Source organism: Cebus imitator, unplaced genomic scaffold (genome assembly GCF_001604975.1).
Source record: "Cebus imitator isolate Cc_AM_T3 unplaced genomic scaffold, Cebus_imitator-1.0 Scaffold441, whole genome shotgun sequence".
Lineage (NCBI taxonomy): Eukaryota > Metazoa > Chordata > Mammalia > Primates > Cebidae > Cebus > Cebus imitator.
In genome coordinates this window covers 336751-361216 of record NW_016107756.1, presented here as the reverse complement: position 1 = coordinate 361216, position 24466 = coordinate 336751, and the positions used below count along the sequence as shown (strand labels likewise).

Below are 24466 nucleotides of genomic sequence, written 5' to 3'. Positions count from 1 at the left end.
TCCGTCTCAAAAAAAAAAAAAAAAAAGAGATCCCCCAAAGAGTCCACAGATCTGAGGCATCTGGGAATCTCAAGGTTCCGGTTAGTCCTTCCTGACTTTGGCTCTTTACAGGAGTGTGCAGACAGGGAGATGTCGGGTCCTGGGTTCCCGTCAAGTGGATGGTTTAGCCCTGCATCTGCCTCTAAAGATCCCGAGATTATGCCATCGCAATGGCAGGGGAGGAGTGGGTGCGGGGCAGGAACTGAGTCTAAGAGCCCTGGAAGCCCTGTCTAAAACAGGGCTACCGCTGTCCCAGGGCCCGCTCTCCTTCACAGCAGTTATTACACAGCTATTCCCCTTCCGTGCTTTCAGATCCTCTCCTCTAACAGCCTGCACCTGCAAGCGGGGACCTCCGGTAGCAGCAGGGACCGCGTGTCTGTCTCGGTCTCCAAAGTACCCCGGAATCTAAGAGAATTGGGGGGATGGTGTGGGAGCAGAACCTGCCTCCGAGGAGGGCCCGGGCGGCGCCTCCCGCCCCTCGGTGACCTTACGGGCCGAGGCTGTGAAGGGCAGGCGGGTCGACGCGGAGGGGCCGGGCGCTAGAGGCCCGCAGACAGAGCGGTGGCCCCCGGCCGGAGACGCTGCCTGGCAGGACGAGGCTGCATGGCTGGGCGCCTCTGCACGGCGCTATGGGAGTTGTAGGCACTTTCCCGTCCTCTCTCCATCTGCTACTAGCTCACGAAACCTGAGGACGTACCGGCGGGTAGGCGCCGGTGACTCCCAGGCTGAGAACGCCGGGAACTTCACTTTCTTCCAAAGTGCTCGAACCAGGACTGCTCCCGAGGGCCTCGCGCCCTCGCAGAAGGACTACGGGCCCGGGCGACCCCGGGGGCGGGGTTTCCGGCGCGCTGCCTTGTGGGCGCGGTAGTTCCGCCGGGTCCGGCTTCCGCCCGCCGAGCGGCCCACGATAGCGGGCCGGACTACACTTCCCGTCGGTTCGCCTGCCCTCCCGATGCCGCCTTGGCGCGAGACGTTGGCGAGCAGAGTGTCTCCAAGATGGCCGCTTGGGGAAGGAGGCGTCTTGGCCCGGGCAGCAGTGGCGGCAGCGCCCGAGAGAGGTGAGACCCAAGGGCTTGTTGCTCCCGGTGCAGGCGGCTTAGGGGCCGGCGAGCCCAGCGCGGCTTCCGGGGGCTGCAGCAGCCTTCCTGCCCTGGCCTCCCGGACCCCCGCCTGGCATACGGGGTTCCAGTTCCGGAGGATCCGGGATCCGGGTGGGAGCCAGGCCGAAGGTCTCGGCGGAGAGCTTAGGGGAAGGGAGATTACCCGAGCTGGGTAAGGTGGGCAGCGGCCATGCGGGGCGGGGCCCGAAGCCGGGCTGTGCGGAGAGGGACTGGCGCCCGGCGCAGGCCCCAGGAACCTGCCTAGCCGCCCGCGGGTCGAGCGGCGGCGGAAGCACCCGCCCCGCTTGGCCACGCGCGTGGCCATCTCGGCCGCGGCCCCCGACGTGCCGAGGAGAACAGGGCCCCCAGAGAGAGAAAGAAGGGGAAGCCTTCACAGAGAAGGCCGGCCGCTGGAGGGGCAGTTTGACCCGCATGTTTACCAGGGAGCTTTAGCCACCGGCCCCCCCCCCCCCCCCCCCCCCCCCGTTTTTTTTTTTCCCCCTTCTTACTCCCCCCCGGGTTTCACCATGTTGGCCAGGATGGTCTCAATCTCTTGACCTCATGATCCGCCTGCCCCCCAGCATGTGCCTCTTCCGGGCCCGGAGCCGGCCACTTGGTCGAGGGGCGATTCTGGAGACTTTTGGATTGTTCTGTGCGAGCGCTCCTGCCGTGGAAGTCCTTTAAAGTTACCTTTACTAATGAGTAGTGTGTCGCTAGGGAGCTAGGAGCGTGTTTTTTCCAAGGGGGACCTTCATTTGAATAACCAATTTCTAGATGAGATTGGAGTAGTTTCCGTATTTCCTGTTGAAGTTGCAGTTTTTGCTTCTGGGAAGCAGTTTCAGCTAGTGGAAGTCACTAGAAGCTGTTCAGCCAGTAGAAGTTTGGGAGACGATGTATACTGGTGGAGCCACCTGATTATCCGCTAAAGCTCGATTGGAATAGCAGCCGTTAGCAAAAAAGGAAAGTTTTGGTTTTGTTGGGTCCCCCACTCCCCACCCCACCCCGTCTTTCCTTTGGTCAGGATTGTCTAACAGAAAGGTTCTCTTCTTCTCTGCTATTCTGCATTATTCCTTTTCTATGACTGATTCCATCCTGTGTTCATTGCTGTTGCTTGCAGATGGCTTTCCCAGCTGGGAAGATTATTCCTGTTTGGCAGTTGCGATAGAATCCTTTAGCTCGCCTTTTATTCTTGAGCCCGGTTATCCAACGTTGCCCATTCTGCATTTTCTCTTTCTTGGAAAAGCAATGGCAAACACTTTTGTTTTTCTGACTCCTGCCTGGTATTTCTTATATTGGGCTATTTAAATGAGTTACCTCACAGGTTTTCACATGCCCTTAAAAAAACATTTTCAAGATATTCAGTGCAAACAGTAATAGGAAATAACGTGTTTAGAAAACTCAAAGTATTAGAGAGACACGTAGGCCCTCTAGTTGGATTAAAGTCCACTGAAAAAGAGCTGAATAGGGACGCCCCAGGCAGGGAACAGGAGCCCCGCCGGCACAGGTTAAGCTTTTATTGATCTAAGAAAACAGATATTAAGAGTTGTTTTTGCTTTGGCTTGAGACAAGTATTCATTCAAAATGGGGTCTGCAAACCAGCAGTGCAGTTGACTGTTGAACCTCAACAGTGGTTTTTTGAGTCGGTGTTTCTCTCTTGTTGCCCAGGCTGGAGTGCAATGGTGCCATGTCGACTTGCTGCAACCTCCGCCTCCTGGGTTCAGGTGATTCTCCTGCCTCAGCCTCCCGAGCAGCTGGGATTACAGGCACACGCCATCACACCCAGCTAATTTTTGTATTTGTAATAGACACGGGGTTTCTCCATGTTGGTCAGGCTGGTCTTGAACTCCTGACATCAGGTGATCCGCTTGCCTCGGCCTCCCAATGTGCTGGGATTACAGGCATGAGCCACCGCGCCAGGCCGAACCTCAACAGTTCTTAAGAGAATTTAAATTAGTTGCCAATAGATTTCACATAAAACGTTCCCTGAAAAGCTGGGTAGTGGCTCTTTTTGGTCAGGACAAGCACTCGCCAGTTCATGGTTCCTCACCTGACAGCTTGACTCAATGCATTTACCTGCTTGGTCTCCATAGGTGTTCAGGTTTGGCCGGGAGCTGAAGGCTCTACCCACACATGCAAGTGGTGTGTGCCAGCAGGAATGTGGCATTTGGTTTTGTAGTTTGGATGTCACCATCTCCTCTCCTAGAACATGGTATGGGTGGAGACTACCGCTCTGTTTGCTTTTGCTATAAAGCCCTAGTCAGGTTCTGTTGGAAGAGTCACTTGCCCAAGCCCAGCTTCCCTAAGTTCTTTCCATCCTGAGGAGGGGCTGGAAACATAACCCACTGTGGGGCTAGTGACCTGACTCTGGGCATCCCTCCATTCCTGCTCAGTTGGTGATGGGTGTTCAGGTGGGGCAGGGTGGATTAGCTGATGGCCTAGATTATGAGATCTGAGTGTATTATTGGCTCTTATGACTGAAGTAGGCTGTTTATGGCTCTCTTAAATGACTTTGTTCCATGTCACATTTGTGCTGACTCAAAGCTCAGCTCCATGTTATATGAGTGCTCTCCCCAGTTGCTGCCCGTACCTGGTTGGCATCTGCTTTTGCTGAAGGTGAGGGAAACATTGTCTGGTTTGGGGCAGGGGCTGGAACAGAGCAACACTTTGGGCGGACTTGCCAGATTTGCCAGTGGCTACCAACTCTTGAAGCATGCGTTGTACATAAAAGCCCCACCTGGCGCCGGATTGTCCCCAGCATTGCTGCCGGTGCTGTGTTTTAGCTGCTCCAGCTTAGCGCCTGTGGCGTGTGGGTTCTTGCATTACCTTGCTGAGTCTAGAACCACAGCTCTAGAATCAGTGCTCAATTAACGCAGCAGTTCAGTAGCCACCAGCCACATGTGGTAATTACATTTAAATTCATTAACATTAAATAAAGTGAAGAATTCTGCTCCTCAGTCCCACTAGCCACATTTCAGGTGCTCAGTAGCCACTTTTGGCTTGTGGCTACCACACTGGACAGCATAGGTGGAAAACATTCCATCACTGCAGAAAGTTCTGATACGGATGGTGCTGGCTTTGGCTGAAGTAGGAGGGGTGGAAACAGCAAAATGGTAGTGCTTGCGTGTTGATTTTTCTCTCCACTCCATTAAATCTAGGGAACCAACAGTGTTTGTAATGAAGAACATCAGACTCTGAGCTGTAACCTGAATTCTTGTCCAAAATTCAGCACACTGGCAACGAGCACATCAAACCGATTGCCACTTGTCCTGTCGGCGTCTTTGAGACACACTTGCCCACCTAGGAAAGCACAGTGCAGGTATCTGTGTTCTGCCGCCGTGTGCCAGCCCGGACCAGCTCACAGACAGCCCCGCCTGTCTTACTTGGGCTGCTTGGCTTCACTCTCTCAGGGCCCCTGAGCCTCCCGAGCCCTCCGTGATTGTTGGAATGTGAGTATAGCTGTGTGCTCCGAGTTCCTGTTTTTCTAATCACGTGAAGATGTACTTGATCTGCTTCTGAGCATGATATGAGGCAGCCTGGGGTATGCCGAGGGCCAGATGCACTGGGCTAAAGGTTCAGGTTTAAGGTGAAGTTCCTTGTTGTGGCCTTCCCCTCCCCTGGCTTGCATGGCCGTCTGCTCCAGCATTTTACAGGCAGCCAGTTCCCTGGGCTGACGTCCATGGCTTTCCATGCCATGCTTTATTCCCCGGACCTGACCTCTTCTTTGTGAACTCAGGTGTGCCTGGGCCCAGGTGGCTCATGCAGGTTCATCCAGCGAGCAGATGGAACACAAGCCCTGGGCGTGGGTTGGGTCATGGTCCTGGGGTGACAGCGTCCCTTTCCTTTCTGATCCTTCCCTTTTAGACTGTCAGGGTTTGGGAGTGTTTACTCTCTCTTGAAAGACTCCCATGTTCCCTTTTGTGTATGGTGGGAGTTGTTGTTTCCTGCTGGCTGGAATGAGATGAGCAGATATGGGATCTGCACCCAGGTGTGGTCATGGGGTTCTACTCAGCTGCTTAACAAAGAGCCACATGTTCTGGCCGAAGTTGGATTCATAGGTTAGCATGGGGTTCATCCTCTTCGGCATTGAGGTGCCTTCCAAGTTTTCAAGAATTTCTTTTTCCCTTGGTTCACCCAAGCAACCTGGATTCCAAGTGCGTTAATTTGTGCCTCAGTGGTTCAGTCCTTTAGGTCAAAGTCACATTCCAGGGAAGACCCTCCCCCTTCCTGAAGAGGGGAGGGCTGCGCCTGGGTCCACGGAGGTGGGGAGGTGGCTTCTCTGCCCCGGCATTCGGGTGTGCACATACTTTTCAGTGAGCGAGGTGCCAGGGGTGGAGGTGGGCAGCACTCCATAAGTGAGCACACCCGGGAACCTCCCAGCCGCCACTGGGTTCCGCCCTGGTGCCAGCAGCCACGTTATGGGCACAGTTCTCAGGAAAAGCTGACAGCCATGTAGTAGTCATAACCGTTCTTCAGAGCAGGGCTGTCCAGTAGGAGTTTCTGGCACGACAGATCCTGGCGTGTCCCTGCAGTTCATTGGGGCAGCCATCAGCCACCTGTGGCTGTCAGGACTTTGCAGTGTCTGAGGAACTGAGGTTTTATTTATATACTTATATATTTTATGAGACAAGGTCTGGCTCTGTCGCCCAGGCTGGACTGTGGGTGTGACCTCGGCTCGCTCCATCCTCTCTCCCTGGCTCAAACCATTGTCCCATGCCTGTAATCATTACAAATGCCCTCCACCCTCGTCTTTTGGGAACCTGTTACATTCAGGCCCAGTGCTGGGGAAACTACGATAAATGCAGCCTCTGTCCTCGTGGAGTTCAGGCCTGCCTGAGCCCAGGCCCCCCTCCAGGAAGGGGCTTAACGTGGGTACTTCCACTCAGATCTGGCTCTGCGGGGTCTCTCAGGACCGGGGAGGTGATGGTGGCTGGCCTGGCAGCTTGGCCAGTGTTTACTCAAGGGAAACAGGGACCTGGAACTGCCCTTCTCTTTTTGGGCAGGACTGCGGGCTGACATCAGCATGACACCTCAGCCATGAGAAGCTGTCCGCATCCAGACTACTGCCTCTCATGGGCACCAAGAAGGTTCTGGAGCAGGAAGTGAGCCACCTCTTGCTCTTCTTGGCAGTGGAAGGAGGTCCCACGGGTGTCTGGTTTCTTTACCTCAAGAGATAGAGTTGAACAGGGTTTTTTTTTTTTTAGAATAAGTTTGTAATTATTTTTCCCATTATAAAAGAAGGATGTTTGGTTTTTTTGAAAAATACAGAAAAGCATGAAGAAATTGAAAAGTCACCTATTAGTTCAGTGGTGTAATCTTGGCTTACTGTAGCCTCTGCCTCCCTGGTTCAAGCGATTCTCCTGCCTCAATATCCCGAGTAGCTGGGACCACAGGCATGTGCCACCACACTGAGCTGATTTTGTATTTTTAGTAGAGACGCGGTTTCACCATGTTGGCCAGGCTGGTCTTGAAGTCCCGACCCCACCACAGCCTCCCAAAGTGCTAGGATTACAGGCGTGAGCCACCATGACTAGTTTTATCTTAGATTTTTAAAAGTTATATGTTAAACACATCAAAAGTTATGTTGTTAAAATGTGAAAAGTAATAAACCTGTCACAGCAGGATGGCCCTTAAAAACAAGGCAAACTGCAATCCCAGCACTTTGGGAGGCCGAGATGGGCACATCACCCGAGGTCAGGAATTCAAGACCAGCCTGACCAACTTGGAGAAACCCCGTCTCTACTACAAAATTAGCTGGGCTTGGTGGCGAATGCCTGTAATCCCAGCTACTCGGGAGGCTGAGGCAGGAGAATCGCTTGAACCCAGGAGGTAGAGGTTGCAGTGAGTCAAGATCGTGCCATTGCATTCCAGCCTGGGCAACAAGAGTGAAACTCCATCTGAAAAAAAAAAAAAAAAAAAAAAAAAAAAAAAAAAAAAAAAAAAAAAAAAAAAAAAAAAAAAAAAAAAAAGCAAAATGAAAGAAGCCAGTTGCCAAAGACCACATGTTACAGGGTTCCATTTAAATGAAATGCCCAGAATTGGCAAATCCAGAGTCGAGAAGCAGATTGGTGGTTGGGAAGGGCTGGGGAGATATGAAAGGAACGCAAATTGGTACAGAGTTTCTTTCTGAGATGATGAAAATGCACCACGATCAGCCAGGATAGATGCTATTAAAAAAGAAAACAAGGCCAGGTGTGGTGGCTCACGCCTGTAATTACAGCATTGTGGGAGGCCAGTTGGGCGGATCATCACAGCTCCCTTGCTCTCTCGTATAGTGGTGCCACTGTACTCCAGCCTGGGCAAGTGAAACTTTGTCTCAAATAAATAAGTAAATAAATAAGGCCGGGTACAGTGGCTCACCCTGTAATCCCAGCACTTTGGGAAGCCACTGCACTCCCGCCTGGGTGACAAGAGCGAAACTTTGTCTCCAATAAATAAATAAAACTGAGACCAGGTGCAGTGGCTCATGCCTGTAGCCCCAGTGCTTTGGGACGCTGAAGCGGGTGGATCACTTGAGGCCAGGAGTTCGAGACCAGCCTGGCCAACATGGTAAAACCCCGTCTCTACTAAAAATAACAAAAATTAGCCAGGTGTGGTGGCTCATGCCTGTAGTCCCAGCTGTTTGGGAGGCTGAGGCACAAGACTCGCTTAAGTCCCGGGAGGCAGAGGTTGCAGTGAGTTGAGATTACACCATTGCACTCTAGCCTGGCGGATAGAGCGAGACTCTGTCTCAAAAAAAAAGAAAATGGAAAATAAGTGTTGGTGAGGATATGGAGAGTTGGGAACCCCTGTGCGCTGCTGGTGGGAATGTAAAAGGGTGCAGCTGCTGTGGAAAACAGTATGGAGGTTCCTCAAAAAACCTAAACAATGGAACTACCGTATGATCCAGCAGTTCTGCTTCTGGGTATATGTACCCGCGCAAAAAAGCGGGGACTCGGAGATGTTGGTACGCCCATTTTGCAGCAGCATCATTCACAGTAGCCGGTGGTGCAAACCTGAGTGTCCCACCACAGACGAAGGGATTAACAAAATGTGGTTTAATACGGTGGAACATCATTCAGCCTTAAAAAGGAAGAAAATTCAGATACCTGCTACAGTATGGATGATCCCGAGACTAATTATGCTGAGTAGAATAAACCAGACACAAAAGGGCAAATACTGTATGTGATCCCACTTACATGAAGTACTTGTATAGTCAAACCGATTGGAGTAGAAAGTAGTAGAATGGTAGTTGGCAGGGGCTTGGGAAAGGGGGGCATCGTGTAATGGGTAGAGTTTCAGTTTGGGAAGATAATCCTGGAGGTGGATGTTGGTGATGGTCGTACATCAGTGCGCATGTGCTTATTGCCAGTGAACTGGACACTTAAAAGTGCTTACGGTGGTATGTTTTGTGTGTATTTTACCACGCTTTAAAAAAGACAAAGTAATGAACCTTTGTGCTCGCTGCCCAGCGTGATAGAGAACTAGTGTTACCCTGGCCTGCCTCCTGCAGCGGAGGCCCTGTGCCCAAGTGGGCCACAGCTTCCTTGCTGTCTTGTATAGTGGGCTTTCAGTGGCACGTTCCCAAGCTCTGTGCGCCTTAGAGTGTGTGAGTTGTACCCGGCTCAGGCCACTGGAGCTAGTTGATGTCACTCGTGGAGGAGGTGCGGCTCTGCCCTCCCTCTCCTGTCAGTCCTTTGCTGTCACCAGACAGTGCTCTGAACTTTCTTGTGTAGCTGCTGCACTCTGGGGAGACGCCTCCAGACATTGGCTGTTAGGACAGACACAGGGTGCCCACATCCCAGATTTGGAGTTGCTCTGCTGAGTTTTCAGTGTGACCGCCTTTTAACCGGAATGCCAGTGTTCCCAGGGGATTCCTTTGCTGACTGTGCGAGAGCTGATTGAGTTGGGCTCAGGTGGAGAGATGAGGGCCTGAAGGCTGACTCTGGCTGAAGGCTGAGGGAGGGAAGTTCAAGACGCCCACTCCCAAGCACCTGCGAGCTATCCTGAGGCCACAGAGGGGGATCCCGTTCAGTGTCTGCAGTAGCCCCCCTGAGGTGCTGGAACAGGCCGACTCACTCCCTAAAGGCTCAGAGTATACAAAGCGACCTCAGTGCAGGCACGGTGTATTTAGGAAAGTGATACTGATCCTTTTGCTTTTCTTCTTCCATATGTTAAGACCCACTTCAGACACTGATCTTTAAGTACCAGAGATATGCCAGATTCAAAAAGATCAAAAGTCATTTACTAGAAAGGGCCTCCCTCACTCTTCTTTCCTGAGCCTCTCATTTCCCTCCCTAGTGACCAGTCAGAAATCTTAGGTCTTTGTGTACCCTTTCAAAAATGTTCTGTGCATATAAAAGCAAATAGAGACTTTTAAAAATATACTACAGATAGCATACCGCCTTTTCCTCTGAACTTCTTGATTTCACTTGGAGACTTTGCTGTTACCAGCGCTACCTTTTCCTCTTTTTTGTTTTGAAATGGAGCGCAGTGGCCTGATACCTGCTCACTGCAACCTCCGCCTCCCAGGTTCAGGCGATTCTCCTGCCTCAGGCTCCTGAGTAGCTGGAGTGACAGGCGCGTGCCACCAAACCTGGCTCATGTTTGTATTTTTAGTAGAGATAGGGTTTCGCCATGTTGACCAGGCTGGTCTCAAACTCCTGACCTCAGGTGATCCACCTGCCTCAGCCTCCCAAAGTACTGGAATTATGGGCAGAAGCCACCACACCCGGCCTCTTTTTTTTTTTTTTTTTTTTTTTTTTTATTTTTTAATTTAAATGATTTTTTTTTTTTTTTTTTTTTTTTTTTTTTTTAGAATAAGTTTGTAATTATTTTTCCCATTATAAAAGAAGGATGTTTGGTTTTTTTGAAAAATACAGAAAAGCATGAAGAAATTGAAAAGTCACCTATTAGTTCAGTGGTGTAATCTTGGCTTACTGTAGCCTCTGCCTCCCTGGTTCAAGCGATTCTCCTGCCTCAATATCCCGAGTAGCTGGGACCACAGGCATGTGCCACCACACTGAGCTGATTTTGTATTTTTAGTAGAGACGCGGTTTCACCATGTTGGCCAGGCTGGTCTTGAAGTCCCGACCCCACCACAGCCTCCCAAAGTGCTAGGATTACAGGCGTGAGCCACCATGACTAGTTTTATCTTAGATTTTTAAAAGTTATATGTTAAACACATCAAAAGTTATGTTGTTAAAATGTGAAAAGTAATAAACCTGTCACAGCAGGATGGCCCTTAAAAACAAGGCAAACTGCAATCCCAGCACTTTGGGAGGCCGAGATGGGCACATCACCCGAGGTCAGGAATTCAAGACCAGCCTGACCAACTTGGAGAAACCCCGTCTCTACTACAAAATTAGCTGGGCTTGGTGGCGAATGCCTGTAATCCCAGCTACTCGGGAGGCTGAGGCAGGAGAATCGCTTGAACCCAGGAGGTAGAGGTTGCAGTGAGTCAAGATCGTGCCATTGCATTCCAGCCTGGGCAACAAGAGTNAAAAAAAAAAACAACACACACACACACACACACACCTACCTCCATATAATTTTTAAAAAAAGAAAGAAAAAAATCTCCCATGCACCAGGTTTCAGGTCGCCCAGGTCCTAAAGCCCGTGGCCTTACAAGCTGAGGGGGCAGCTGGTGATGCTCTCCCCTGTTTTGAGACACCTTCTGACTGGGTTCTTTCCCTCATTAGGTTTTGTTTGACCCACAAACAGAAGCAAGCCATACGTGGGTGGCTGCTGGGTGAGCAGGTGCTGGCTGGACATGGCTGTCTCCTGGGAGTACTTGGCAGTTTCTTTTTCTTTTCGTCACTTAGGCTGGAGTGTAGTGGCAAGATCTCGGCTCACTGCAACCTCTGCCTCCCGGGTTCCAGCAGTCTCATGCCTCAGCCTCCGGAGTATTACAGGCGCCCGCCACCACGCCTGGCAAATTTTTTGAATTTTGGTAAAGACAGTTTCACCACGTTAGCCAGGCTGGTCTCAAACTCCTGACCTCAAGTGATCGGCCCACCTTGGCCTCCCAAAGTGCTGGGATTACAGGTGTGAGCCACCACGCCTGGTCGTGGCCATGAGTTTCTGAAGTGAGAGAAGTCCAGCAGTCCCTGTCAGCAATGCAGACCTGAACCCAGGAGCCCAGCAGCGACAGCTTCAAAACCTGTGTCTGTGTGTGTTTTGGTTTGAACCTTCCTGTCTCCTTTTAGGGTCTGTCTCATTATGGAATCCCAGAAATACATTTCCCTAAACTTCATGTTGTCCTTTCCCAGTGGAAACTGAGATTCCCTTTGCCTAACTGGCTTTAAAAGCAGCATTGGTGAGCCCCCAGCCTCAGCACAGTTGTGCAGGACGCTGCCTTTGTTTGGGGACAGTGTGGCTTATGCCCTTTGTGTTTGTGCTGTGGGTAGGTGTCTTAGATGGTGGGCAGCAAGAGTGCCCAGCCCACAGAAAGACACTGAGGCTGCAGGAGGCCGAGGCAGTGGTTTGGCAGGCAGGTGGGGGCAAACCCATGCCACCATCTCAGGATGTATGCTGGCGAGTGCCCCCATGTCCACACGCTTGCTCATGGTTGTGCCATTCACAGGACTGCCCACAGCTAAGAGCAGAGGGTGCCCGGTCTCCTCACTCCCTGTGCTGGGGGGCGGGCCTCACTTGGCAACAGCAGTGATGTGGGAGGGATCCTGGAAGGCCTTGGTCTCTCGCAGCTTCCAGGCTGGTTGGGACTCGTGGGCAGACTCACCCATCCTTCCCAGCAAGCAGTGGAGCCTGCAGAGGGGTCTGGGTGGATGTGGGTGCCAGCTGGGCTTGCACGGGGGCTGGAGCACATGAGAGGGTGGGATCTGCCCACTGCTGTGTTTCCAGATGGGGCAGTCTGTTCCGGTGGCTGGGGGTTCCACTGGGATTTCCTCAGTGGGACCAACAGTGGTTTTCACCACCTTCAGGATGACGCTGGCCTGCTGGGCAGAGAAAGGGACCGCATGAGGGTGGATTTGGGTGTTGGCGAGAACATTGTGTAGCCCCAGCTTGGCATCTCCCTTTTGCTTTGTTCCTGAAGGAGGAAGCCCGCCTCTGGTGCCCAACCCAGGGTGTCCGTGGCCTGGTTTTGACTGTCAGTAGGATGCACAGCTGACTTGGAAGCAACTGCATTTTGGTCTCAAGATGGGGACAAGATTTGGTTCCCCACCCTCACCTTGTTCTCTGGCCTCTCTGCTCCTCTTGCCTGATGGACTTGATACCAGAAAGGAGTTTTCTTAGGAGTGCTCCCACGTGGGAGTGGAGGCCCCGCCCCTCTGCCCCTCCCTGCACACCGCCCTTGGTTTCTCATATAAGCATGTAGGGGCGCTGCTCAGCCTTCAGTCCTCCAGCGCCAGTGAAGACCCTGCCTCTGGTCCGCTTGTTTGCTGAGTGTGGCTTTTAAAATGCTGAATCTGGCTGGATGTGGTAGCTCTTGCCTTTGAATCCCAGGACTTTCAGAGGCTGAGGAGAGTGGAACACTTGAGACCAGGAGCTCGAGACCAGCCTGGGCAACATGGCAAAACCCCACCTGTACAAAAAAAAAAAAAAAAAAAAAAAAAAAAAAAAAAAAAAGCTATTGTCTCCTTTCATCAGTCACTTTCTGCGGCGGAATTTCCCAACTTCAGTGTAATTGATAAAAAAAAAAAAAAAAAAAAAAAAAAAACACAACTTTTTTAGGCCAGGTGTGGTGGCTCACGCCTGTAATCCCAGCACAAGGTGGGCAGATCACGAGGTCAGGAGTTCAAAACCAGCCTGACTAACATGATGAGACCCCATCTCTACTAAAAATACAAAAATTAGGTGTGGTAGCAGATGCCTATAACCCCAGCTACTTAGGAGGCTGAGGCAGGAGAATCACTTGAACCTGGGAGGCACAGGTTGCAGTGAGTTGAGATCACGCCACTGCACTCCAGCCTTTGAAACAGAGCGAGACTGTCTCAAAACTTTTTTTTTTAATTAGCCAGGTGTGGTGGTACACACCTGTAGTCCCAGCTACTCAGGAGGCTGAGGTGGGAGGATCTCTTGAGCCCGGGAGGTCAAGGCTGCAATGAGCAAAGATTGCACCAGCGCACTCCTGCCTGGTTGGCAGAGCAGGACCGTCTCTTAAAAATTGTTGGCTGGGCAGGGTGGCTCATGCAATCCCTGCACTTAGGGAGGCTGAGGCGGGCGGATCACGAGGTCAGGAGGTCGAGACCATTCTGGCCAACATAGAGAAACCCCGTCTCTACTAAAAAAAAAAAAAACTTAGCCGGGCATGGTGGCACGTGCCTGTAGTCCCAGCTACTCGAGAGGCTGAGGCAGGAGAATCGCCTGAACCCGGGAGGCGGAGGTTGCAGTGAGCCGAGATCGCGCCATTGCACTCCAACCTGGGTGATAGAGTCAGACTCCATCTCGAAAAAATAAAAAAAAATTGTTGAATCCTGCCTGGGAATAATAGCTGACGTGGCCTCCCCCTCACCTCTCCTCTGAGTTAAGACCAAATGGAGAAACTCCACTGAGGACTTCAGAAGGAAAACCCTCCTTTTCCCGTTTCATAAGCTTCTCGTGCAGTCTTACAGAAACAGCTCATCAGTTGACCCTGGCAAGGCAGGCAAGACACTGGCACACAGTCACAGGCGGCTTGGCACCAACCCATGTTTAGAAGGCTGTTGTCCCACCCTCTGGGAACTGATTTCTCCCCAGTGCATGCAGCTTAATTAGGGCCTATGATTGAATTAGGAGGCTTTGCCTTAGCCCAGCTTAATTACTTTTTCAGGATAAAGAGTTCCCTTTGCCCAAGTCCAAGCCAGTGCCTTTTATGAAAGTGCTTCCCATCTGGGAGTAGGGCCCTCATGCTTGGGGGCATAGTCAGCCCATTACCAATGACTTTCATCTTCAATGCGGCGAGATGAGATGTTAACCAGTTGTTTATCCAACCAGAATGAAACCCTGCCTGTTAGGTTTGCTTATTTGTTTGCTGAAGGTTTTGAGCTGGGAGGAGTCTCAGTAGTAGGAATACAATTGCCTGTTTTTTTCCCTTGAAGTTTGCCCTGACAGTCCGATTTCTACCACCCATCACTTGGAATGGCTCCCACCCTTGAAGGAGGCTGGGGCTACCTTCATGTTGGGCTGAGGTTCTGGGGTGGCTTGTTATGAATGTCTTCACTATCCCTCCCATGTTACCACTGGCTGGGTGGCTCAGCTCCCCGAGACTTTCCTCTGCACGGGCTAGGCGTGCATGCCAGGACAGCACAGGCAGGCGGCCCTTCGCATCTGGGCACACTGACGGCTGTGCTTCTCGCTGGCCAGTAAAGGGACCTGCTTCCTGTCAGACATTTGGAGCCACAGGTAGATGGGCCATGTTGACCCTCATGTGGCCGGAACACTGTTCCAGAGTCTCCCAGTTGGAGGGGCATGGGCTCCGGTAGGGGAGCAGTGACCAGCAGGTCCCTGGAGCCTCATATCCCTTAGTCAGATGGGTCTGGCCGTCCTGGGGACCAGGATTTGCTGAGGGAAGTGGCTGCTTTTCACTGAGTAGGGCACAGAACATGGCTGTGCACAGCCTTGGGAGCCACGAGTTGGAAAACTTGATCCGGCCTCAGGAGTTGCGTGTAGCAGTGTCCCCGTCAAGGCTCAGATAAAGCCTTCTTGCAGGTGAGGACAAGTAGCGTGCGGGGTGACCGTGCAGAGATTCAGAAAGATCTGGGCCAGCTGAAACCAGCCAAGGAGGGATGACAAGGAGTGGACAGCCCTGAATTCAGGCCTGCCCACCACAGGGGAAGAAGATCCTGCTTTGGGTGGGAAGTTTGCACTGGACAGGCTGGAAACCAGGAAAAAACCCAGACTGCCTAAAATGCAGCTTGGCCCGCGGTCAGTGCCAGGGCGCAGCCGGGCCGCCGCCTGGCCTTGCTGCAGAGCTGAGCCTTTCATGGGCCGGATTACTCTCCTGCTGGTTGGGGTCCTGTGGGGCATCCCCAGTCCCGGGGGAAAGCCCCTTGTGTGGTCTGTGTGGCAGTGTTTCTTATGCAAATGAGTGGCTGTAGCTGGTGGTCGGCCACAGACTGCCTGGGTCTACAGGGCCAGAATTGGTGTCATCATCTGGGCTGGATGTTTTGAAACCCCTCAAGTGACCTTCATGCCCATTAAATTTGGGGGCCACTACTGTTCATGTGTGTCTTTTCCAAAATCAGTGAAAGGGACGCTTTTCCTATGGAGTGGGCTAGTGTCCTGGGTCTCCTGTTCTCCCCTCTGCGATGGGGGGTGGGTACTGCTACCCGCCCGTGAAGGGCACCCAGGGCTTATACAGCCTGGCCTCCCAGGAGAGCCAAAGGAGTTTGGGTTTCAGTCACCCAAGGCAAAGCCCTTCCTTTCTGCCTCTGTTCTGCAGGGCCAGGATGACTGCTTAGGAACTGTGCGGAGGGCAAGGGCTTAGCTTTATCTGTCCCGAGGTCTGTTGGTTTCCAGTGAGGAATCTTCCTGCGGTTGCCCTGATTAAGAGCAGCTTTCAGGCTGCCGGCCTCGTGCTTCCGTTTGTGTCCATGTGATTCTCCGCCCAGTCGTTCTCTCCCCTTTAGGCTCCCTTGGCTCACTCACAGATCAGTTGGTTCACAGCCTTAGGCTGACCACCAGGCCTGCGTTTTCATTTTTAAGTCAAGGTACTTCTTTTCCTGCCTTTTTTTATATTTCACTATTTTTTCAGGAAATTTTTTCTTTTTTTTTTTTTTTTTTTTTGAGACAGAGTCCTGCTCTGTTGCCAGACTGGAGTGCAGTGGCACGGTCTCAGCCCACCACAGCCTCCGCATCCTGGGTTCAAGCGATTCTCCTGCCTCAGCCTCCCAAGTACTGGGACTACAGGCATGTGCCACCACACCTGGCTAATTTTCTGTGTGTGTGTTTTAGTGGAGACGGGGTTTCACTATGTTGTCCAGGCTGGTCTCAATCTCCTGACCTCGTGATCGACCTGCCTCGACCTCCCATAGTGCTCGGATTGCGAGCGTGAGCCACCACGTCTGGCCAGGGAAAACACTTTTTACTGATTGTCTTGTGTTGGGACGAGAACCTCAGTGAGATGTGCCCTCCGTGCAGGCTGTGAGTCGGAGGCTCAGACCTCCCCCAGTGCTGAAACACACGCAGTTAAGTGCGCCTTCGCCTAATCATCCTCTCTCTCTCTCTCCCGCCCCCTCCATCAAAAGGGTGAGCTTGTCGGCCACGGACTGCTACATTGTGCATGAGATCTACAATGGGGAGAATGCCCAAGACCACTTCGAGTATGAGCTGGAGCAGGCCCTGGAAGCCCAGTACAAATACATCGTGATCGAGCCCACGCGCATCGGCGACGAGACGGCCCGCTGGATCACCGTGGGCAACTGCCTGCACAAGACGGCCGTGCTGGCGGGCACCGCCTGCCTCTTCACCCCGTTGGCGCTGCCCTTAGATTACTCCCACTACATCTCCCTGCCCGCTGGCGTGCTGAGCCTGGCCTGCTGCACCCTCTATGGGATCTCCTGGCAGTTTGACCCTTGCTGCAAGTACCAAGTAGAATACGACGCCTATAAACTGTCGCGCCTGCCTCTGCACACACTCACGTCTTCCACCCCGGTGGTGCTGGTCCGGAAGGACGACCTGCACAGAAAGAGACTGCACAACACGATAGCACTGGCCGCCCTGGTGTACTGTGTAAAGAAGATTTACGAACTCTATGCCGTATGATTTCAGGAGCTCATGGAGAGAAGCAGAACCGCCCGGCCCACAAGAGACAACAGAGCATTCAGATCGCCACAGTCATGTTTCTTACTGTGAGGCAGCAGAGCCTGGGAAGGTGTTTGGCTTAATATTTGTTATTTTTAAAAAAAATAACAGATCACAGGTGTACCCAGGGTTTTTTCAGCTCATTACACTAAGATGTGGATTTCCATAACCCAAGAGGAGGGTCTGAGGCTGTGGAAGTCTGGGCAGTGGAACGCTGACGGAGGTGGACGCAGCTGAGGGGTGCGGACGTGCTTTGGGGGAGGTCTTTAAGTATATTGTTTAACTGTACCATCCAGAGCCCACCAGAAGCTATTGACCATTAAAATTATGAGCATTTCAACTCCCGCTGTTCTCTCTTTCCGTGACTGTCTGCAGCTGCTGCGGCACATGTGCCCTGGGCGGTGGCTTGCACGTGGAAGGAGCAGGCGCCGGTCGCCACCCTGCCCTGCTCCTAGCAGCAGCGACAGGCCTAGATCCGAGGTAGTTCTGGGGCCAGACCCCACCCAGGAGCCGTCTCCTGGCTCACCTTGGCCTGAGCGTTCCTAAGGCCAGCACTGCTACCATGCTCCTCAGGAAGATGGTAACGTAAGGTGACAAAGCTTGGCGGCCTTGGGGTGTCCACTTGGGTTCATGTGGGGAACTCTGGGCTCTAGGATTCCTCTTCAGAGATCTGAACGTGCTTCTTTGAAGCACAAAACTGGACCCTGAGTTTATTAACCCATTGCCCTAGGCTGACAGAAGAGCCCTCAGAGCAATCTTGGAAACACCCCCTGGCCTCGGTGCTCCCTGTTCCACAGGAGCCAAGCCAGTGCTTCTCCCTCACACCAAAATGTGTGTCACCTGCCACCGTTTTCTCTAAGGCAAGGGTGGCCAGTGTTTTTTTTGTTTTTTTTTTTGAGACTGAGTCTCACTCTGTTAGGCTGGAGTGCAGCAGCACCATCTTGGTTCACTGCAGCCTCCACCTCTTGGGTTCAGACGATTCTCCTGCCTCAGCCTCCCGAGTAGCTGGGACTATGCCAAGCTAATTTTTTGTATTTTTATTAGAGACGGGGTTTCACCATGTTGGCCAGGATGGTCTCGATCTTTTGACCTCGTGATCCACCCGCCTCAGCCTCCCAAAGTGCTGGGATTACAGGTATGAGCCACTGCACCCCGCCTGGGTGGCGAATCTTTTGACTTCCCTGCACCACATTGGAAAAATAATTGTCTTGGGCCACACATAAAATATACTTACACTAATGAAAGCTGATGAGCTTAAAAAAAATTGCAAAAAAATAATGTTTTAGGAAAGTTTATGAATTTGTGTTGGGCCACATTCAAAGCTGTCCTAGGCTGCCTGTGGCCTGTGGGCTGCTGATTGATTAGTGATTGGACAAGCTTGCTCTAAAGCCTTGGGAAAATGGGAAATTATCTCCTCCACAAAAAGGTTGGGGCCCCTGCCCTCAAAGCCCCATTCACCCTTGAAGAGCCACATGGCACCTCTTCCTGAAGGCCAATTTTTTTTTCAGACAGTCTTGCTCTGCTGCCCAGGATGGAGCACAGTGACATGATCTTGGCTCACTGCAACCTCCACATCCCGAGTTCAAGTGATTCTCATGCCTCAGCCCCAAGTAGCTGGGACTAGGTGTGTGCCACCATGCCCGGATAATTTTTGTATTTTTAGTATAGGCGGGATTTTGCCATGCTGGCCAGGCTGGTCTCAAACTCCTGGCCTCAAGTGATCTGCCCACCTTGGCCTCCCAAAGTGCTGGGATTACAGGCGTGAGCTGCCGTGCCCGGCCAGGCCAGTCTTTAAGAGACACCCAAAGTGGTTTCTCATCCAGTTTTAAAGGCTCCATCAGGAAGACCTGATGTCACAGAGTAATGAAGGGGTGCATGGGAGGATGTCAAGAGGGGTGATGGGGCCATTTTTTGTAGGGGACATTCAGAGCATTTAAAGATTTTAAAAGGGACCCATGGCCCACAGAAAGTTTAAGAAGCTTTAATTCCAAGAGATTGAGAAATACTTATCAGTTGAGTGCTGGGGGCATGACGGTGTTGGGTGTGCACCACTGTTTACGTGGCAGTCTCGGGCCACCTGGAATGATGGTAAAGAGGAAACTCCTGGCCACACAACTGATCCCAGAAAAACATGCCTCATCTTGGCAATGTGATTGAAATGCAGGTGTATACAAGCCCTCAGGTGTCTGCGTGCTGGCATCTGAGCCTGCTGGCAGTTTTTTTTTTTTTTTTTTTTTATGCCCATATTTGGAAAAGGAGCCCCATGTCTGGCCTGGAAGTATTCTGCCTACAACTTAGATTTCATGGGGAATTTGACTAGAAGGTAAAAGTTGGGTAAGTCGAGGCAACCTCAAGTCAGCTGAGCAGAAGCCCTCACCCGAAGTACAAACCAGGTGCAAACAGGTAGCTTTCCCACCATTTCCGAAGCTGCACTGAACGAAGTGATTCTTGTTGGATGTACTAACCCAGACAGCAGGCAGGGTTTGGTGTGCCTGAGGCTGGCAGCACGGAGAAGCAGAAGTGCGCCTCCCTCCCTGCTGTCAGTGCTGACTTCTGTTCCCACCACTGCCCCACCCAGATAAGCAGTCATGGCAGAGCTGCTGACGAGTCACTTATGCTCATCTGTGATACGCGACAGTATTTTTGAAGAAAGCATTCGACGGCTGAGTACAGTGGCTCATGCCTGTAATCCCAGCACGTTGGGAGGCTGAGGTAGGAGGAGCATTAAATACTTGAGGTCCAAGAGTTCAAGACCAGTCTGGACAACATAGCAAGACCCTGTCTATACAGAAAAAAAAATACACATGCCCAGCTAATTTTTTGTATTTTTAGCAGAGATAGCGTTTCGCCATGATGGCAGCCTGGTCTCAAACTCCTGGCCTCAGGTGATCTGCCTGCCTCGGCCTCCCAAAGTGCTGGGATTATAGATTACAGGTGTGAGCCACCGCTCCCGGCCAAATTTTTGTTGTTGTTGAAACAGCATTCAGTAACTGCCAATTGAGAGAAAGCAAAGGCCAAGTTACCGGGGCCCTCCTGTGCAAAATCCACTTAAATGAGTCCTACGTGGACCACTTTAGGGATAGACTGTGTCACTAATGTAATAAATCAGTTTCAGCTACCTATCTCCACCCATTTTCAGAGAAGAATGAAGAGCCGTTATGTAAAAGGACAACTGATCAAACTGGATCCCGTTCCGGTCTGTCAGCTTGCTCCAAAGTTTTCACATCTGGTGCAGCAGCTGCTGGGCCCTGAGGGAAGGAAGGGAGACCTGCTGGGAGGTGGGCAGGGTGCCCAGGGGCTGTACACTATTTCTTGGATTCACTAATCGGCTACGGCCCCTCTACACTGCATGGAGATGCTGCTCTTTGGAAAAGCTAATTTGGTTTTATGTTTCCGTCTCTGGTTTGGGCATGATGTGAAACACCAAGGCGCTTGAGGAGCAAAGTGGAAAGTGCCTTTGAACTTCATTAGATATCTGAAGGCAGAACCAATTAAAAACTGCTTTTTCAGACCTCCCCAGCAGAATTTAAGGATGAAAGAGAAGGGGACAAAACCCTTCTAAAGACAGAAAAGAAACTGGAACAGCAGCATCACTAACCCCGCTGGCAAACGTTCCTATTCAAACACTGGTTTGAAAATCGGAGAGCAATGAAGGTTGCTCGGGGCCATCAGCTGCACCTGGGCTGTGGCTGGGCTTCTTGCTTTGGAGCAAAGCACATGGGACTCACCCACAGGAAGCCGCTTCAGCTGCTAAGTTGGGACAATTCTAAAGGCTCAGTAAGTCCCACATTATCCAAACCGTTGCTGTCTCCAGGAAGGGACACAGAACTCCAGGGACCCGAGGCGACCGTAGGAGCAGCATGGACATGAAAGAGCACAGCTGCCGGCCCTTTTAGTCCTCAGCCTCTGAGGGCAAGAAGAGCGTCTGTCTGGTGCTGGTGTAGGTCCCCTCTGGGACTTGCCAACCTCCTCAAGAACAGCGCGCCTCAGACTCCGCCTATGGCAAACAGCTTTATTTAGCTAGGTTTTAATAATTGTTCAGTTTGTTATAGTTTATATGGTAGAATATAAAGTTTTTCAAGTTAAGTTTTATAAAGTGAGCTGAAGATTTTAGAATGTTAACAACCAGTAGTACTGAGATCGAGCACGTCAGTCTCCAGCTGCTAATCACTTTATTTAATTTGAGGAAACAAACTTTAGAAATGAACTTGACCGGGCCGGGCGCGGTGGCTCACGCTTGTAATCCCAGCACTTTGGGAGGCCGAGGTGGGTGGATCACGAGGTCAAGAGATCGAGACCATCCTGGTCAACATGGTGAAACCCCGTCTCTACTAAAATTACAAAAAATTAGCTGGGCATGGTGGCGCGTGCCTGTAGTCCCAGCTACTCAGGAGGTTGAGGCAGGAGAATTGCCTGAACCCAGGAGGCGGAGGTTGCGGTGAGCCGAGATCGCGCCATTGCACTCCAGCCTGGGTAACAAGAGCGAAACTCCGTCTCCAAAAAAAAAAAAAAAAAAAAAAAAAAAAAAAAAAATGAACTTGACCTACTCAGTAAGCCTCAACGTGTATTTTTAATAAATTAGAAAGGTGGTAGCCGGGCGTGGTGGCGCACACCTGTAATCCTAGATACACGGGAGGCTGAGGCAGGAAAATCACTTGAAGGTTAATCACAGGAGATGGTGGTTGCAGTGAGCAGAGATCGCGCCACTGCACTCCAGCCTGGGCGACAAGCGGAAACTCCATCTCAAAAAAGAAAGGTGGAAGCAGGTGTTCGTTCTGGCTGCAATCTAACCAATTACAACTCACAGGTGGTGTGTAGGTTAAGGAATCTTTTGTGCCAGCCCAAGCTCCATGCTTGCCAGCTGAGTCAGGTCACAATGGCCCCAAAACCAATCACCTCAAGAACATATTTGACGTTCCCGTCTTCTGATGACGGAGTACACGGTTGCTAAACTTGCATTCCTTTGAGGGCAGTCTATCACATCAACCTCCAGTTGCTGACCACGTTATATAATGGAGAGGAAAGCACAGCACCTGGACACCAGGTGCCTCTGAGTGTGGCAGCCAACAGCATCCAAGGAGAGATGTCCTCTCGTTTCCATCAGAGGGAGAGTGCCCTTCATGGCTGCCATTTCCTGGAAACCTGCTGTGCGCCTGGCACTTTCATTCAACCTCAGACTCGGGCTGAGCTTTAGAAAGGTGCTGCTTCTGTCTCAGTACCAGCTCTTGCCTGGGTTTACTGTCTCCACTGTGAACACCAAGGAGACCCTTCTCTTCCATGTCAGAAGGGAGGTTGACAATTTACCTGGAAACTGAAGAACCACCCATCACTATGTCCACATTTTACCAAAGGCTCTGGGAACGTCCAGGAAATGTTATGAGCTGGGGCAGGTCATCAGATCTAGTCACCAGTTTGTCATCCTACTCCCAGGAAACCCGAAACTGTCTGGCACCCTAACCAAAGGCTGGCTGTGGCCATTTTTATCATCTGTTTAGGGCAGCTGTTTAAAATACAATCTCAACAAGGCCAGAGTTGCGAAATGTCAATATGATGTGCTAGAGATTTGTATTACAATACATTTCAATTTTCAGCTTCAGTAACAGGAAAAGTTTCTTCCTAAACATTAGAAATGAACTTGACCCACTCAGTGAGCCTCAACCCTGTATTTTTAATAAATCAGAAAGGCAGAAACAGGCATTCTTTCTGGCTACGATCCAGCTAGTTACAGCTAACAAATGGCTCACTTCCACCAGACCAGGGGCTACTGCAGGATCTGCCCAGCTGGCCAGTTTGATGGTTTCACTTTTGGAGGACGTGGGGCCATGCAGGGTTCTCCTCTCCCTTTTGGCAGCTCTCTCTTTAAGTTTCGAGTGGTGCTTGGCATCCTACAGGGATGTGGTGAGAGTTAAGAGAGAAATGGAAATTCCTTTTCTTTGAGAGAGAGTCTTGCTCTGTTGCCAGGCACCAGGCTGGAGTGCCGTGGCAGAATCGCGGCTCACTGCAATCTCTCCTCCTGGGTTCAAGCAATCCTCCTGCCTCAGCCTCTCAAGCAGCTGAGATTACAGGTACACACCACCACGCCCAGCTAATTTTTGTATTTTTTGGTAGAGATGGGATTTCGCCATGTTGGCCAGGATGGTCTTGATCTCTTGACCTCATGATCTGCCCGCCTCGGCCTCCCAAAGTGCTGGGATTACAGGCGTGAGCCACCGCGCCCGGCCTAGAAATGGAAATTCCTATGAGGTGCTAAAGCCAGCATCCCCTGGGATACGCCAAATAAGCCATCACATACTGGTCCACTTTTTGTGTTGGATATCACAGGGCCCTGGAAGTGGGCATGACTACTGACTTCTTAAAACTACTGAGTTTTCCCTTGAGTGCTGAAGGTGGTCTTTCTGCCAAAACAATGAGGTTTAAGTCAAATATGAAAACAGCTGAGTCAGGTGACATCACATCTTCTGATTCTAAGGTTGAAACAATTTCTAGGAGTTGGCAGGGCTGGAATTCACAGGACACAAGGTTCTAGTCCGTGAAGACTACAACTCTTACTGTTTGAGATATTTATTATTTTTAATGTTAAACCACAGCTCCGTATTTACTCCTTAAGTGTTTCCCCTCACCCTGGGAAGAAGCTTGTTGCCTTTTTTGGTTCTCCTCCTCTGCCAGCAGATCTGCACAAGACGTGTTTCTTCAATCCTTTCCACTTGTGAGACAAATCTCCATTAAAGTCTTAACAAATGCAACTGTCCCTTGTAGAGGAACTGAGCCTAGGAATGTGGCTTCTCTGCCCTGGCTCTGGCTGGTCGGAGCACTAGATGTTCTTGGATTTCCGCTCTTTTCTGGCCCTGGAGGCCATGAGGCTGAAGAAGAGCCCAGGAGCCAGAGTTCGAAGATAAATGGCCAAGGAAGGCAGCACATCAGCCAGGATCACATCTTTCTTCTTCTTCCCCACAGCAGCGAGAACGTCCTGGGCAACTTCCACAGGGCTTCGGCCCTGGGCTGTGGTCTTGTCCGTAACTAAAATAAACAAAAGAAAACACAGTAACTTGGAAGCAGAGGTCCCTCTTGGGGATCTGAGCTGACGTCGGCCATCAGGTCAGCCTGCTGCCTGTCCCACCACGAAGCTCTTACCAGAGCCAGGAAGCTGGTGGTGTGCCACCATCCCTGATGATTCCGTGCTCCAAGGAAATGAAGAACCATTTTGTGGTTGGATATGGGTCAGTGGGGGAAGCGAGAGGTGGGTAGGATGTGGAAACAAGGTAGACTGATGACCCCAGTCAGGGCTTGGAACCAAAGCGAGTCTGTCTGCCTGGTGGTCCACAGCAAAGGCACAGGGTGAGCCGGGTGAGCCCCTCACTCCGCATCTGAAAAGCAGCCTCCTGACCTGGGAAGCGTGTGCCTGTTAGAACAAGCAAAGACTAAGGGATGCTGTGCCACCTCATTTGTCTTGGGTAGGTTGGCTTCTGGGTGTCCAGACAAGGTGGTCAGGGACTATATGACCCCCATATGCATGACAAGCTCGCTAAGTCAAGAGCAGACAGATGGCCCTGTTCTTGATGTCAAGTATTAACTGGATGAGGCACAGGAAGAAATCCTTAATTTGTTTT

General features: G+C 51.3%; 2 protein-coding genes across 7 annotated transcripts in view; one reads left to right on the top strand and one right to left on the bottom strand.

Moving 5' to 3' along the window:
* Positions 1-524: 524 nt before the first annotated feature.
* On the top strand, positions 525-17199 carry TMEM11 (transmembrane protein 11). Of its 2 annotated transcripts, XM_017510567.1 has the most exons (3): positions 525-1097; positions 4295-4585; positions 16304-17199. In XM_017510567.1, coding segments are annotated over exons 2-3 (519 nt in total). In that variant the 5' UTR covers positions 525-1097; positions 4295-4583; the 3' UTR covers positions 16821-17199. The 2 variants fall into 2 exon arrangements, with proteins under 2 accessions (XP_017366056.1, XP_017366054.1); XM_017510565.1 differs by lacking the exon at positions 4295-4585.
* A 6205-nt stretch (positions 17200-23404) lies between these two features.
* Positions 23405-24466, bottom strand: part of DHRS7B (dehydrogenase/reductase 7B) — a 94841-nt gene continuing 93779 nt past the window's right edge. For all 5 annotated transcript variants that reach the window (XM_037732112.1, XM_017510561.2, XM_017510560.2 and 2 more), the window contains one exon: positions 23405-23876. In XM_037732112.1, the coding sequence (XP_037588040.1) occupies positions 23671-23876 (206 nt within the window). In that variant the 3' untranslated portion in view covers positions 23405-23670. The remainder of the gene's footprint in view (positions 23877-24466) is intronic.